At 34.1% G+C, this 17,937-nt stretch overlaps 1 protein-coding gene across 1 annotated transcript; it reads right to left on the bottom strand.

The window, feature by feature from the left end:
* Positions 1 to 4,900: 4,900 nt before the first annotated feature.
* On the bottom strand, positions 4,901 to 17,553 carry spartin. The gene is made up of 7 exons (XM_089255251.1): positions 17,377 to 17,553; positions 13,236 to 13,995; positions 10,589 to 10,777; positions 9,967 to 10,161; positions 8,413 to 8,574; positions 7,998 to 8,088; positions 4,901 to 7,197 (listed from the first exon to the last, which is right to left on the bottom strand). Exons 2-7 carry the CDS (start codon positions 13,984 to 13,986, stop codon positions 7,023 to 7,025), a joined length of 1,563 nt encoding a protein of 520 aa, XP_089111377.1. The 5' UTR covers positions 13,987 to 13,995; positions 17,377 to 17,553; the 3' UTR covers positions 4,901 to 7,022.
* Positions 17,554 to 17,937: the final 384 nt, after the last annotated feature.

The raw sequence follows: 17,937 nt of genomic DNA, 5'->3' as shown, positions 1-17,937 counted from the left end.
CCCGAATTTTTTAAGAGGAGTCCCGAAATTCTCTCTCTCTCTCTCTATTTGTCCTGGTTTTTCTTTACACACTCTAAGATGGAATTAAACAGCATTATTTGCAAATACAGTCGGTCCAGCTTAATTACGTAATGGATAAACGAATAAAATCCTCTGGGATAAAAATTTCTCCCATAAAGGCAACGTTAAGGTTTCCCGCTTATAGAATATCAACTTTTCCCCGTTTAATCGAACATTACGATTCAGTCGACAACTGTAAATGTATATTAACCACTATGCACATAATATTTATATTAGATAAAACCTTTGAAAATTATGGCAAACATATTGCCAGTTACAACTTATAAACAGCCCTGACTTGGGGATCGAAGTGTCTGTCTACAGTACGTACATTCAATTACTTTATTTCACTTTTCTTCTGTGTGAAGCCAACAGAGGGCGTTAACATTTTGAATGAAAGTAAAAGTCTGAAAAAATTTTACACAAAATTACCATGGATTCGTGAAATATCTTGAAATTAGAGAAATAATCGTGAAAAGAAGGGTTTCTGTCTGTCCAACAAATTAAAAGTTTTTAATGCAATAAAATAATTCTCCCCTCATGGTGTACGCCCTTCAATTCCCTGTATATACGGGATGTCCGGCATCCGTTGCTTCTCTCCTGATGTTTTACTAATTTTGGCACTTTTGTGTAGAAGCAGCAAGCATGAAATATTTTCGTAATACATTATAAATTTACGATTTTATACCGTGATGTCCCCCAAAAGAGGATTTATAAAATGTCCCGGTTTTATGAATGAATTGCCTGTTTTGTCCCAGTTTATAATATCGAATTCCGGGATTTGTCCCGGCTTTTTTCTCAGGTACCACATCTTGCCACCCTATTTCTAGGAGGGGGGGTCTTACTCCTACTTATATCTTGCTCTTCATTTAACGGTTTAATTCATTACACAACTGCCACTACCCATAGACTGGTTGATGGGGGGGAGGCGATATTTTAGTTTTTCTGCACTATCAATTTTACTGTAAAGGGGGTCTGGGGATCAAGACCTACTTCCAACTAAAATTGTTTACATTCTTGAGAAAAACGGGACAAAATTAAACAAAACTTGTGCTTGGCGAAAAACAGAGATTTCAAAAAGGAATTTTGAAAAATTCCAGCACCTCCGATTATTCGGAATTTCGGGACTCGAATTACAGCGACTCTACTGTAATTTTCTCGGCTACTAATTTCCTTAACTTTGCCGATCCTCCAAACTTACCGCTCTGGAATACAACCCGCTAAGCCCCCACCCAACCCTGTAAATACGCCAGTGGCTGACGCTAGTTCCCGTTCGGATCGCGAAACGGACGACGTGACATGAGTCTTTTTGAATAGGTAAATATTGAAATTACTGTTATAAGTGCGCTATGAGAAACATGGGGCATGATCATAAATAAATAAAAGGATGAAGAAAAGTAAACAGAAATTCTAAGTAAACAGAAAAATAGATGATTATTACCTGAAAAATTTTGAAAATTTAGCGTCTGAGGAGAACTCGTCGAAATTGCTATGGAAGTGAGCTTGTAATGATAAGCAAGATCGTACCATGAGAAAAAAACAATTGCTTTTTACCACGTGACGCGTGGAGTAATTTAAAATACGAAACAACATAAATTATGTATCGTTAACTAGCCGTTATTCATACTACGAAACTGAAAAACATATATCTGTTAAAGCAGGAGGAGTTCTCAAACTCTGCCCAGTGTGCGATTTTAAGGAACTCTGCGACCGTTTAAGTTTATAACGCAGTAAATTTAGTACATAAATTAAAAAAGAAGCCTTAGTCGCAGAAATGGATTTCTTTCACAAAAAGGGTTCCGGACGTATGGATATTGTTTTCGGAAAACCATAATGACGTGGTTTTTCAATTACGTGAGTTAGAGGTCTTTTCAACCCGTTTCCCGCCAACCATTTATCAAGAAAAACTACTTTTTCGAGGATGATGTCACTATCCGCTACGGAAGATGCGAAGATATACTTAGGAAAGAGAGAAAATTCTACTGCCCTTGCGGGGGGAATCGAACCCACATCCTCTCTTCCCGGGAGAGCACCCTAGACTTACAAAGGCAACGAATATCTCAATTTTTCCTAGAATATCCTTATAGTCGCGTTAGCCTGACGTTAAATTGAATTAGGTCCGACCGTCTATGTTCGGTCCCATTCAGTGCACACGAGCTCCAAGGAAAGATATTCGTTGCCTTTATAAGTCTAGAGCGCTCTCCCGGCAAGAGAGGATGTGGGTTCGATTCCCCGCAAAGACAGCATTTTCTCTTTCCTAAACAAATCTTCGCATCAGCCAACTGTTAAAAACCTTCGCAAATAGCTAATTTACATAGAAAAACGATTAAATTCCAAAAAAATAGGTTAAGAGAATAACTTAATGGGTAAAGCCCCAGAGCTAGTGAAAACTGCAATAGCAGTTTCGGTTCGACGCCGTTATATCTATAGCAGGGATCAAGGCTGTGACTACTACTGAACCGCACATGCACCTCGTCCATATTCCTCTGCGGAACTTCTAACGAACTAGTATATGTCGGAATGTGCGTGTACGTGTTGTGAACCTAACATGAAGTTTGTTTCTGTGTAATGCTATATTTGCCATCAATTTTTCTAACTATAAGTCAAGTAGAATGATTAAATAATTCTACCGTCGCATGGCCTGTTGCGCTGTGGCGAGAATTTTCACTATTTTTACAAGGCCATGAGCAAGAGAGAGAAGTTTTGAGTAATTTTTATACCTTCAATAACTTTACGCCCTTGCCAAAAAAGCTGCCCTTAATGGAAGAAAAAATTGATACTTATATATAATCCTCAATTCATAATTACAGCAGTATATCCAATTCTCACCCAAAATACATATTAATAAGGTCCAAAAAACAATTTCAAACTTAAATATTTTAATATTTAAATATTGTTTTGAGTAAAATTCGAAAAAAGATCACACCTTGGGCAAAGAAATTAAAATGGAAGAAAGGACACCGTAGATATCAGGCCTGTCATTTGGGGAGGGGGGGGGGTGTCCCCCGGCTTCATAAAATACACTAAAAATGGTATATATATATATATATATATACCATTTTTAGTGTATTTTATGAAGCCGGGGTATATATATATATATATATATACACACACACACACACACACACGGGGTGATTATAAAAAAACGATCCCGACATATGGGCCCCTAACTATCATACCATTCACAGAAACTGAATGAAATTTTGGCATAAGGTATTTTGATGTATGCGCTCAAGAATGATATGGAAAACAACAGTGTCACTCTAACAGTTACGGTTACAGTGAGAAAATTTCGAAAATATTAAATGGCAACACCAAGTTTTTTGTATTGGAATGCGATCTCCATACTGAAAAACACTAAATAGCGTTGGAATGGCACCTGTAGCACGAAAATCCCCGGAGCTAGGCAAGGAAAAATTAAAAAGGACTTTGCCGTGCACCAGAGCATTAATGTTCGTTTTATTCGTCACACCGTTTCTTCGGCTGAGATCCCAGCCTGATTAGTCCTCCACAAGGTCATGTGGAAAATTTGTGAAACACAATAAAATGCTTTATTTTATGCTGCTTCTCTGTCCTTATTGGTTGTCCTCACTTTTAGCCTATCTACCGCCGGTGATTTTCATGCTACAGTTGCCGTTCGAACGCTATTTAGTGTTTTTCAGTATGGAGATCGCATTCCAATACAAAAAACTTGGTGTTGCCATTTAATATTTTCGAAATTTTCTCACTGTAACCGTAACTGTTAGAGTGACACTGTTGTTTTCCATATCATTCTTGAGCGCATACATCAAAATACCTTATGCCAAAATTTCATTCAGTTTCTGTGAATGGTATGATAGTTAGGGGCCCATATGTCGGGATAGTTTTTTTATAATCACCCTGTACATATTGAGTACATGTTCTTTGCCCCCCTCCCCCTGGGAAAAGTTGAAATGACGGCCCTGGGGTGGTTATACACAAAATGTGATGAGAACGATGTCTTCATTCCCACCATATAACCTTGGTATATATCAGACCTTTATTCATTTTTTTTCCTGACAAAACGATAAATTTTGCTTTATCAGCTATCGTTTGCATTTTAAAAATGTGGCCCAAAACAGGGTTTACCCATTATCCTCAATAAGTGCCAAAAATTTTTCTTATTTCAATATGTGAAGCAAAAAATATTAAATGCAACACAATTTCGAAACTTGCTTGATGGTGATGACACCCCCCCCCCCAAATAAAAATACATTTTCATACATCAGTAGAGATATGTAATTTTCATATTCATGAAATAGATGTGATAAATGCGAAATTCGCTATTTTTGATTAAATAAATGTAAAAAGTTTAATACATTTTCGCGAAATCTTCATAATTTACACTTTTTGAAGTGAAAATAGGTAATACTGCTGAGCAATTGTGTTCCCTGAACTTATATAGTTGAAAGTTCACAACAGAGTATAATACTTTAATAAGTACACTTTTTAAGTACAATACTTGGTCAAGTAATTAAACTATTGAAAAAAGAATTGCACCATTGGTTCAGTTTCCTTCTGCAAATGTTTGAAAACATTTTTTTTTTCTGCATATGAATGCAAAATTTAAATAAAAGAAATTGAGAGTGAATGCAAAAGTTTTGTGAAAAATTTTTTTGCAAGAGAATGTAAAACTTGAAAAAAAATTTTAAATGCAAAGATTTTTATTTGAGAAATATTTTTGCTTTTGAATGCAAAATTTCTGATTTGGAATTTTTTTTCCTTCAAAATGTAGATTTTTTATTTACGAAATTTACATATCTCTAATCATTACACAAAATGAATTTAAAAAATATATAACACTGAAAAAAATTGTCCAATGCACAAAGAGAACCAAATAATGTTTTTATTGATCATCAGTATAGTAATAATCATTAAAATATATTTAATCCAGTAAAAATTCCATATAACAAGTATGGCTTGTAACGGGAATCTCACTATAAGTAATTTGCATTGCACCGAGATAATGAAGATACTTATTGTTTATAATGACAAGTCCATTAAAACAAAAATTCCCCTCACTATCGTAAGCTCTCATTATAGGGGGCTTTAACTGTATTTCTATTCAAATAAAAATTGCCATATTTCTTGGGATAAGAGGCATAGTCGAAATTTTGAACAGTTGAACATACATAATTGAATTAGTTGGTACTTAAATGTTGTGCGATAATATTCATACTTAAATTTCTTGGAGATTGTTTTGTAAAACAAAAACCAGCCTGTGTAGAGGCAAGTCAGTGTCAGTATGTTTTGAATTTTAAGTGCAGCGGGGGGGGGGGGGGCAGCAGAAAACATGTTTCTTCATTAAGAAAAAAATAAACACAACAAGGGATCTAATTTGATATTTCCTAATTGAATCAATGAAATATTACAGATTCCAAATGAGCACATATTTTTGAATAATGCAGTCATAGATAAGCATTGTGTTTATGCAAAATAGCCCATAATACCAATAAATCTAATCAAGCACTGTATTTGTGGGCAAAAAAACCTCACTTTTTCCTACTCAAAAAATAGGATTTGAAATATCATATACGTTCCATATGCCAAAGTACATAGTGTTTTATAGAGTATGCAGAATATGGATGTAAGTCTAATATGCCACTCATATTTATAACTAAAAAAAGGCAATATGGATAAACATTTTCACATGAGACAAACCATATAAATGATTCAATTACAATATTGAAAAACATTTCAATATGAAACGAGTTACATATTTCAAACATTGCACTTGCGAAAGTATCTTCAAAGTAAATGTTAAGTGTTAAAACACATGAGATAACTTTCATATAAGTACAGCGGTACCTCAATTTACAAGTTTAATTCCCTCATGAAAGTTATTCGGCTTGCAAATCTTGTACCTTAAATCAAACTTTACCATATAAAATGATACAGATTGTTAATTTATTTTACATATCAAAATACATAAAATAAGTAAGCATGGTATGATGCATCTCATGCAGAATAAAAATAGTTTTGATTATAAGGAAAATGCAGTTCTTATAAATAACCTCACTCCCACAAGACTTAAGTAATAGTTACGAAGTAACCACTTTTGACAATAATCATGGTCAGCTGCACCTACTGCTCAGGTATAAAAATCACAAATGTAAGCTTTGACTTGCTCAGAGCACTCAAGTGCTTACATGTAGAATGAGTTCATCACAATTATTTCATGCTTGTTAGCTAAATATTTACTCATTAGCTGCCACAATTTTAGGACATGTATTTCACTCTCAACAGGAGATACTCATAGGTTGAGGTACGGCTGTATAACAAAATGCTAGAGGTCAAGACACAAACACATGCAACCAAGTTAATAATAACAGTGGTTACCCTAGTAGTTACAAATCATTGATATCAATAAAAATGTAGGCAATCCTTATGCACTAAACATATCATTTAGTTATCCCTGAGTACAAACAAACGTTAATTCATCGGTCACAAAAGTTTACTTGAAAAAATTAACAGAGAAAAACAAATCTTTATCATTTCATTTTTTTTTTCCAAAAAAGCAATATTAATTTGGGAAATGTAAAAGAGCAAGCCTAGCATTTCAAAGCTCATAGCTGAGATGTGATGTTCTAATTTTGATACATTGAATTTGGATAAGAATCTTTCTCATCAAATCGCTTCACAGATTATTTTGTTTAGGTCTCACCTCAGCAAAATATCAAAGGAAATAAACTTCAGCAAATTATTTTTACGCATAAACATTTGATAATATAAACATGTAAAAATATCACCCAGAAAATATTTGCACTTGACATATATTTTTATAGCAGCACATTGACAAAAACTTCTCTTAAAAACCTCTCGGCACTTATAGCCATATATATTTTCAAGAAACTTATTTCTCAATAACATATATATATATATGTATATTATCACCAATTGAAATCATGGATAACATATGCAACACCCATCCTTTCTTTTCCATCTTATTTTTTCGGTAAGTCTTTGGCATAATCCTGGAGAATTGCCTTCCCGGCATCTTTTGCGGTTCTCTTGGCAATGGGCTTAATACCAAGTGTTTGAACATTACGAGTTGTAAGAGCCAAGTTCCCAACTGCAAAAACAGCATTGCCAATTACTTCACCGGCATCATGACCATACCTATAAAATAAATTGATCCCATTTTTTCATGATTAAAATGCAGAGAGAAGATAAAAAGAAATAAAAATACATGAAACAAAAAATCTAAAAAGACATTCATGCGGCAACATGGCAATAAATCACTAGGCTGTCTCTTGCCATTAGATTTATTAATAAATGATGGTCATGTACCTCACAATTCACTAACTTGAGTTGGTGAATTGTGTGGAAGCTTTAACTGAGATGGCTTTTTCTCAGGAAATAGACCTTTTCTGGATATTATGCCAAGGTGAACTTGGAAAGAAGTCATCTGGTCTCTGCTGGGAAACGAACTCAGGTCCTCTTGCAAACCAGGCAAGTGCACTACCATATACACCATAACCCTGCCTTCTTTATTTCATGCACTATGGTGTGTGGTCTATTTCCTTGATGTATTGGGTTAAGGAAAAAACTGTCTCTCTCATTCTCTACTGTCCACCTGGGAACCATTTCCTGAAGTTAAGGGAGGCTGCTAATGTCCCAACTTCAGCACATCATGCCACAGTGCATGAAAAATAAAGAAGACAAGGTTGTGTCTCCAGTGGTGTATGACCCAGTTTGCAAGAGGACCTGGGTTCGAGTCCTTGTAGAGATGGGTTACTTTTCTTTCCAAGTTCACCTTGGCATAATTTCCAGAAAAGGTCTATTTCCTTAAAGTTTTAACTATTTATAGCTCTATTTTATTGACCCTGTAGTATGAATTTATTAATTTTGCAGCTTTAAAAAATTCTTTTGGCTAAAAAAAAATAAGTGTTACGAAACAAGATTTTATCTATACTCACTTGTGATCTACAATGTTCACAGTTTCTGTGCTGAGATGATGTGCCAGAATACGGGCAGAATTTTCCAAGCCCATATATACAGTCGAGAAACCTACGTGAAATCAAGTTCAAAGCTTAACACTAATTTTGGCAACTCTTGAAAAGAATCAGAATATGAAACAATTTTTCTCATGTTTAAAATATGCTGTTGCTGTCAAGTATTTTATAATGCTGATATACATATATATTTTTCCAATTTTTTCATAAAGAATTAAATAGTGGTAATTTGGGATGAAATATCTGAAGAGAAGAATAACAGCATACACTGACAATATTTCAGTTCCACAAAGTCTGACTTGTATAAGGTAAATATTTTACACACCAATAAACAAACTTTTCAATACTCTTCATACTCAAAATACGAGAAAAATAATACCTTGTACACCGCCGGCAGCAACTTTGAGGACATTATCCATAGTTTGTTTAGCTTCATCTGGGTTGTGATTGAAAGTATTTGTCAACACCTTCGCTCCTTGATCTTTAACATATGGACCAATTTTCTTACCCAATGATATAGTCAAGTCACCAAGTTTATTTACTAGAATAAAAATAGAAAGTATTGTGATTCTATTTCTATAGTAAGATTGAACTTTCACAAATATGAGTGATGGGATCATATGGTTATATCTGCATGAACTTGATAAGACAAGCAATCTCCAGCAATTAGCTTGAACTTTGTAGCGCCCCTTGCTGAGAGTGTCTATTTTATTGTGGAGGCAAATGGAGAATTATCAGGGCAATTGCTAATATCTGTCTTGGCATAAATTGGCTTTTGTTGTAAATCCCTTTTTCTTATGTTTGCCTGTTTTCTGTTGTTTTTTGCTTTGGAATAACAAAGCACCCACAAGTTTCAAACACTTCATGAACCCTTGTCAATTGAGCATTAAACGGTAAAGGATTCTTCCTCAGTGGTTTTATATTGTGAGAATCAAATACTTTGGATTTACTACTGATATATATTATGATATATATCACTTTCACTTTAACAGATAATATAAATATAAATTCATCTATTCCTCCCATTCTGAAAAGGTTGCACCTCAAATACATCCTACACAATATGAACTATAGCTAGTGTAGAATGTCACAAATTTCTTGATAAAGGATAAACCAAATTCAAGACAGCAGATCCTGCTTATAATGTTTCCACTTAAAACCATTTCCCGCTTGGTAAGACTTTTTGTGCTCTCGGCTTTTACTAATACTAATTGAGATTCCGTTTAAGCATTCTGTTCAAAGCATTTCCCCCTTACACTTTTTCATTATGGTTTCTTTGAAAAAAATTTTAAGTGGGATCCACTGTATATTGACTTTAATTCTTAACTTCTACAACCAGCAACAATAAGGTGAAAAAAAGGGAGGTTTTTTTTTTGCATTAATTACCGAACTGAATGGGGCAGAAGTTATCTATTGTATTATTACTCATTTAGAAAACAATCAAGTTACAATGATAGTGAAGACACTATATCTATAAGGAGTTTTGGGAAGATGAGACAAATTCAGCCAGGTAACTATGGCTATGAAAACCTTGGGACTTTAAATCCCTCCCCATTCTTTGATTTTTATGAGAACATTTAGGAATGTATTAGAGGGATTTATTATATAAAAGTAATTCAACTGAATACTCATGGTCAAGTCCACACACAAACAGGAAAATTTTATATTGATATAGCATTCTGCTAGTAAAACATGAGCAGAGAGAGATTGTGAAGAGGTCAGCCCTAACAAAAATCTTGAAAAAAATAGTTCCTAGTGCCAGTAAATTTAACTATGCTGACTCTGAAAATGTTACAGATTCGAGTTTGACCAAAGGACTTTTTATGTACACACAAGTAATCTCAATTCTACTTTGTCCTAGTCACATTAAAAGTATTAACTTAATTTGCATGTAAATGAAATCTGAATAAGTAGGGGAGAAAATTATCCATACCAACAAACCCACTGACTTTCAAGGCAACATTTGAGGCACCTTTGGCTATTTGCAACCCCTGCTTCACTCTTGGGTCCACAGTCACTGGTTCAAGATCTGGTTGGAGACGCTCTTTTAGCTTTGAGGCTCCTTTATGTATGTATACCCCAGTTATGGAAGCACCTTTTACTAGACCAGCAGAAAGGTATTCGGCACCTGGAAAGTGATAAATTTGTCAAAACTCAAAGTGACAAGCAAGATAAAAGTTTATATATGTGTATGTTACAGCCCAGTCTGGCCACTCTACTATACTCTACAACGTAGAATTAGTCTGCTAACACACATAGGAGTTCAACTTTTATAGCAACAGAAAAGAAAAAATTGACTGTGGGCTTCACTGACAAAGCATATTACAGGCCATTTTTGCTGGCAGAAAAATCGCAGAATTATTATGTTTTCGGGTTCAGGAACATTTTGGAAAGCTTAGGCTACATATAATGCTACAAAATGAAATTTATAAAAAGTTGCATTTATTCTTTTTCACCAGTGGATGGTCATGTAATGAATTATTTTTCTTTTTCATATACAATAATTTCAGAAAACACAGCTTGTGAAAAAAAGTAGATTTCAATTTAATACTAACCAGTTACTAAGCCACGTGAAAGTGTGTCACTGAAGCTTTCTGGTTGTGGTAGATCGATAGCATATTGGTTTTCTTCTTCTACCTGCGTTTCTTCTTCAAAAACAGTGAAATTGTCCAATATTGATTCAAAAGTTCTCCTTGTTTCTGCATCAACTGAAGCAGGCAATATTATTCCAACAGATGCTCCATCTAGTGACAAAGATTTGAAAGAATTTTTTTCAATTAGGAATTTCTGAAGTAAGCTTTTACCAATTTGGTTTAAATTTACACATAGCAACTGTCAAAAATCTTTTAAATAGCTTAAAACAATAGTACTCTTATGCCAAAAACATTGTTCATTATAACTCTAGTTTTATAATAATTTGGAGGTTTGTTATAGCAGTATTTGGCCGCAATTCACTAAATTAAATTTTTTAATAGTTTACAATAAGTTAATGGAGAAAAACTTTTTTTCAGATGAATCAAAGATATGTAACAAGACATAAAACAATGCAGCACATCAATGGGTCATTCTCATGAAATTGGACACAACAATGAGAAAAAATATTAAAAATAAATGTCAACCAAAAACATTCTTAGGGACACTACCTGCTGATAAATGAAATATAGTCAGCAGCAGTCTGTTCGAAATTCAAGATGAAAAAATTTAAGTTTAACATTGTTAAGAGGCAGGCAAATCTAACTTGGCATTCTGTTTGTTTCGGCACTTAACTTGATATTTATGCTTGACAATTGCAACATGTAACATATATTTTGGTTTCTCATTTTCATTTTAAACAATTGTTTTACTAATTGCATTTTTATTTCTTTTTTTGTGTTTCTCGCTCCTTTTTTTTGTGAATTTCATGGAGAGAAATGATTTAATTTGTCTTTGTTTTGCTAGAGTGTGAAAGGCACTCTCAAAGCAAAATCTTCACATGAAAAATTTGTGCAGCTTGATGTTGTAAATAAGAAAAATCTAAGTTTTTTATTTTCTCCCCTTCCCCCAACTTATGATGAAACCTTCCTTCTGGTTACCTAATGCCAGGAGGAAGACATTTTTACATGTTTTGCAACACTGATAAAAAAAAACTATGCATGTTGAAAATGTGTACTTTTCAGAAATAATAGAAGTCTTCACAACAAGAGGTAAATAATTTTCAATTATGCATTTCTCACAAAAGTAGCTGCCATAAGGAGGGCATTTAATAAAAATACTTGCGTCTTTTTTCCTAAATAAGCCCAATTTGTAAATTAATTTACAACTCTAATTTATTAAAATGGAAGTTCGAGCGATGGCTACATTCTTTAACCTTTTCAACACAAAATTTGATAGGTGGCAACTGGTGTTGTAGGACTTGAATCAATGTTTTCCTAATGTCATAAATGGAAAAAAAAAAGCTGGGAAAAGTTTTCATTTGGCTATAAACTGCTCATAAAAAATGATTAAGATTATAAAAAAGATGAAATGAGAAAAAGTATACCAATCCTGAAAATATATATTTACTGAAAATAAGAATACATTTTTGTTTTACAATAGAAAGTTATTGTAAAGTTTGAAAAATGGGTTAAGGATATTTCTTTAAGAAATGAAAATTTGTTCAACCAAATTTAACCCTTTATATCCAACACTATGAAAAGTAGACTAAGAAGAAAATTATAATAAACTAAAATAAAAATATAAATGCAATGCTAATAATAGCTATCATGTAAATTATTTGGTAGGTCATTTTAGTTCTAATTAAAGACAAAAAACAATGTGTTTAAAACAAACTATCTAACCTGGTACTTTAAAGTGCCATCGGGCAGTGCTGTAACAAGGCAGATGCAACAAATGCACCTGCACAGGGCCCACTTGGAGGGGGGGGGGGACCCAGAATGGGCCTAAATGTAAATTCTTGCGCAGGGCAAAGGAAGCTAGTTATGGCACTGCCATCAAGATACTTATATAAAGGGTTAAAAAATCTGTTGATGGATGAAAAAATTATAGAGTGGTTATTTATTTATATAATATTGTTGGCACAGGAAAGCAATTGAAAATGAAAAAAATATTGTTTGAAATTTGACAAAAAACTAGTGATATAGGATATTCGACAAAAGAGCTGGGGAGTTTGTTCCATTCACCAATGGTATGAGAAAAGAAGCTATATTTAAAGCAGTCAGTAGAAGCAAAAATAAGTTTTATTTTAAGGAAATGGTAGAGTCTTCTGGAGATGTAGGATGGTTTGGCTAGGATACCAGAAGTATCAAAGTTGAAATGACCATGGAAAATCTTATATAACAGAGTTAATCAAGAAATGAGGCGAAGAGTGGAGAGAGAGGGGCAATTAAGTTTATTTTACAGAAACAAAAGATGACCAGCAGTTGTGGACAAATCAGGTGGATTTATTTTGTCTATATTACTGGAGGTGTAGGGATCCCAGATTTCAATGGTGTAAAAAAAAAAAAAAATGGGGAGATATAAGTTTGGTAAAGGTGGTGACTTATCAGAAACAGGAATAAAAATAAAAAGTGACAAAAAAAAGAGTTCTGTGCCAAGTAGATTTAATATAAACTGCTGGGGACATAATTTAGTCCAATTTCATGAGAATGGTCTTATATAAATAAATTGTCACAGTTCCAAAAACATTGAATATTTGTAAAAAGTATATGATATAGATTATATGACCTCGATCATCTCCAACATTCGGGAATATGAATGCCCCATATCCACTTTCCAAAGCAGGAGATTGCCCTGGAACCAGAGGATATGTCCAATTTCCCACCTGAAGCCAGGCAGTTGGTAATACAGCTCCGCCTCTATTTCTATTAGCATCATCAAGAAACTTGTATATGTGCAAAGACGTAGACACGGATGATGTGCTGACTGTGTTTTCAGGAGAAACATAAAAAAGCTGAACACCATCAGCAATGGCAAAAATTTCTTCAACTTCAGAAACCTCGCTTTCAGATGAACCTGGTGTATTGGGAAACTGTCCAAATGGGTTGTAATTCCTTAACACACTGTTTGGGCATGAACCGCTCTTGAAAGTCTCTTGTTCACATGCCTCAGCATAACTCGGTGGAATATCATTCCTCTGATCGGCTGAATGACCATTTGTTTTCTTCTTATCAAATTCATCTAGCTGAGCCCAGATCATCTGCACAGTTTTACGCATTTTCTGTTGCATTTTTCTAGCTTTATCCCATTCAGAACCAACACAATATGGACGGTCGCATCTTACATCAAGGGCAGTGTCTATTTTTTCTAATCCTGTACGATACTTCTCTTGAGCTAACTCATACTGTTTCTGTTCTTGATAAGACAGTGCTTGAGAGATATACAAGTATGCTTCATCATGGTTGACCTGTATAATACTAAGTGCTTTTGCTGCCTCCTCGGCCACAGCACTACTTTTCTTCGAGTCAACTTCTGCCATCTTTCAAAACTGAAAACATGGAGATCAAAATTAAATGCCAGAAATGCTTTTCATTTTCAAGATACATATTAAATATACAGTCGGACTCACTTATAATGAACAGATATTACAAACTTTTACACATAACAAAGTTTTTCCCATTTCACCTGAATTTTGTATTATTTGTCTACAGGGCACAGGGCAGGACAAATTCCAGGCACCACATCATCATGGCAACTAAAAAATTTAAATTGGTGCCTAATATTTTTTTTTTTTACGCCTATGATAACTCAATTGAAAGACAGCACAACATTATCGGAAGTTATGCCAGCATGTCTGCTATTACATAATGGGGGGGGGGGGGGAGTCCTTAAGTCCTAGACAACTAAAAAAATACACTATTTTGGACTGAGTCAATCAGGAAAAAAACTGCATGGAACCTATGAAATTTTAATGGCACCTACATTTTTTTCTGATTTGTCAAGCCCTGCTTATCTATGCTTACCAAGCCAGTAGATATAACAAAGTATGTGTACAATAAATGTTTTTGCTGTTTTTTCAACTTTTTTTTAAGCAGGTGCAACTGTATAATATCATTCATCATAATTTAACTATTCACATCAAAATTAAACTTATGTTCCTTGAAGGACATCACCTAAAGTGGCACCTCATTCACTGCTATGTGGGGTTGTTATCAAAGATTATGGCTTCTTACAGACATGTGTGAGACGAGCAGCAAACAGTTATCTGGTTTTGCCAGTAAAATAATACTCATACTATTTTGGCATCTTAAAAGCCCAAAATAGAATATACCAAAAACTGTCATGTACATCAGAGACCAATCTAGAAGAATTTTTAGAAAAGTGCAGAAAACGCCATTATGGAATTTTTTACTGCAGAATATTTCCAGTCTACCGAGGGATAGTTGCAAAACAATGCAAAAAATTCTGCTTTTGCCTTTTGGGCTTCAAGTATGATCCGGGGGTACGGTAAAATACAAACAGTGGGATTCGGTTCAGCATTTTGTTTTATTTTAAAGTGTACTTGAGAACTCTATTTGATGCCTACAATCGAATACAATCAGATCAAAATGTCATGGTTTGCTCTGGTAGGCGATACTTTTCAGCACGATAACATGACGGCCCATTAGCTTACATGCAAAACAAATAAATGCCACAAAAATTAACTTTGTTTTAGGTATATACATATTCCCCAAATCTAGCGCAAAGCAATGCCATCTTAATTAGGACTGGTCCGATTAATTGGGTAGGTTCATTGATCAATTGTTAATCACAGTTAAAAATTTTAATTGAGTTAATCAACTTGATCAATTCTATTAAAATTTCTATTAAAAGTTTGTAAATTAACTTGATTTTTTAATTTTAGATGTCTTATAAATCATGTTCTATACAGAACATTTTGTATAAGTGACCGTATTTAAAAATATTTGAATCAATATATTTGATCAAATTAGATTCAATGAAAACTGATTTCAGTTTCAAATTGAGTTTGATGGGAGTTTTAGAAGACAATCAAAATTTATTGTTTCCACTATGTGAACAGTAGTTTTCCATATTCCTGGAAGTATCAGCTCATCTCCTCACAAGTATCATTCGAGAAGATTTTCTAGGAAAACAAGCAACACAGTATCATAGAAAGCAGTTTCAATATCAGTGAATAATAACCAAAAATAACAGTTTTTTTTTTTTTAAATTACAAGATCCAAGTGAAGAAATCATAGGTTTCACATGGTATCACATGTTCAGCATATTGAATTGCTCAAAGAAGACAGCCTTAATTTCTTAATCTATTCCTATATTTGTTTAAATATACTGAATAAGTGAGTGAAATGAATATTTTATAGCATCTATCAATATTATATGCTCGCAAAAAATATTAGATTAAAATTTGATTAATCGATTAAAATTTTTTGATTAACAAGTCAAAAATTTTAATCGATTCCCAGCCCTAGTCTTAATGCATGTCCCACCCAAGGACCTCAAGTGTAGACAAAGCCCCATCACCATGAGATCTAATCAAAATTTTCTAAAGTGACTATGTGAATCAGAAATTTTTCCCCTTTGCATGTTTTGTCCCCGGTTCATTTCGTCTGTCCTGACCATATGAGTGACAGAGTATTTGCTTTAGTGACTGTAGTAAGAGTGGGTATTCCGCCTCTTGTATAAAGATAATGAGTTGGCTGCAAAAATGTGAATACATATAATTCTTTTAACACAGTGAAATCACGATATAACAATATTTTATTAATTACGCACTATATCAAGATGTCATACAGTTACTCACTTGGTCACTAATAGTCACCCATTTGGTCACTCATACCATCAATTGCCCAGTCACTTGGCTACTCGCGTGGTCACTCATCCATGCACTTGGTCATTCATATGGTCTCTCACACACTTATATGGCCATTAACTTGATCATTCTTATGATCACTCACTTGGTCACTAATACGTTCACTCACACACTCACTTGGTCACTCCTACAGGCACTCACTTCATCATTCAAAAATGTCATTCACTCAACCATACAGTCACTCACATGATCAGAGCAGGCAAAATGTCATGAACGAAACGTCTGGGGAAAAATTTCCAGGTCTGTGAACTGGTTAGAAGGTATTTTTAACAAGGTAGGGCCTCAGAAAAACCACTTGCCCAGGGACCTATGATGCTGTTGAGACAGCCCTGGTACTAAGTGACCATCATGTTTGGACATTTCAATGATGATAAAAAAAATTCTACAATGATAAAGTCAAAGAAGTGGTGCATCAGTGGGTTCACAATCAGTCAAGAGAATATTTTTTCAGTAGAATCGCAAGTGCATTGAACATTATAGGGGAACTATGTTAAAAATAGATTGAATGTTTCCGCTCCTACCGTACATACTTTGTTAATAAGAACCACAATAACATTACCATTTGTCTCTGCCCTATTCATATCAGTTACTATATACAATGCACATATTTTATTTTTCTAGAACTGTGAGCAAACCAACCGTACACATAGCAGAGGATTTATCTCTAGTTAATTCATAAAGTAATGATAAAGCACTCTTAAATTGCAGTTGATATCATAACAAGAAAACTTACGTAAACAAAGAGAGGCTCTTATAATTTATGACCAAAGAAACAGTTGGTATTATCACAATTTTTGTTTGTTTGTTCGTTTCATTCACAATTCTACAATGGTGATAACTTTAATGGGAATTCTGATTACTACTGGCCAAATTATTATTATTTTCTCAAGTTGACCGAAATTAAATGTTATTTTTCCTTGATGAATAAATGTTTGGACACCCCTGAAATATTTATATATATAAAGCTGTATTTAGTTAATAAAACTTGCTCTAAGAAATTGAGTTCAATATGTAAATAAATATTACAAAGACACTTACAACAAATCACTGGGGTGGAGAAAACAAGCTAAGACGTTTTTCGTTAAAAGGAAATAACATTTGAGTATATAAATGGCATGTTGTCTCGCCGCAGCACGACGTCAGCTGTTTTCAAACACATCTCACATGATACGATTTGACGTCACAAGTTTTTTTTTTCCTGTAAAGATTATAGACGGCTTTGACCAAATATCCGGCTTTAACTTTCTTTTTTTATTAAAAATGGGGAAAAAAAGAGTTTGCAAAAATTACACTGTTGTTTAATAATTTATAATTTCACAGATATGAAAGAAAAAATATTATTTTTGTTTTTATCAATTTATTAGTCATATCAACCCGGGGCCATATGGCCCTCTTACGGTTTTGATCTGAGATACTCCAAGGAGAACCACAAAGCGCCGTGGGGGGAAAAAAAAATTCCGATGTAAAGGAATGAAGCTTCAAGTGAAATATGGTGAAAAAGAGTTCGACTACTCTCAGAATGATGTGAAACTGCCCATAGAAAAAGGGCTGTCTTAACACGTGCACTCTTGCACAGCCCGGGGCCTCCCCATGACAATG

Source organism: Pholcus phalangioides, unplaced genomic scaffold (genome assembly GCF_987345545.1).
Source record: "Pholcus phalangioides strain wild (caught in Gottingen) unplaced genomic scaffold, Ppha-v1.0 ptg000042l_1, whole genome shotgun sequence".
Classification (NCBI taxonomy): Eukaryota; Metazoa; Arthropoda; class Arachnida; order Araneae; family Pholcidae; genus Pholcus; species Pholcus phalangioides.
This window is presented reverse-complemented; position numbering and strand designations above follow the sequence as displayed.

Bases quoted from the DNA above. Each gene is read 5' to 3' on its own strand.
- spartin (XM_089255251.1), bottom strand. From the start codon at position 13,986: ATGGCAGAAGTTGACTCGAAGAAAAGTAGTGCTGTGGCCGAGGAGGCA. The intron at 8,575-9,966 runs GTATGGATAATT...TTTTTATTCTAG, and splicing joins GAAAGTCAGTGGGTTTGTTG to TAAATAAACTTGGTGACTTG. The intron at 7,198-7,997 runs GTGAGTATAGAT...TTTATTTTATAG, and splicing joins GTGAACATTGTAGATCACAA to GTATGGTCATGATGCCGGTG.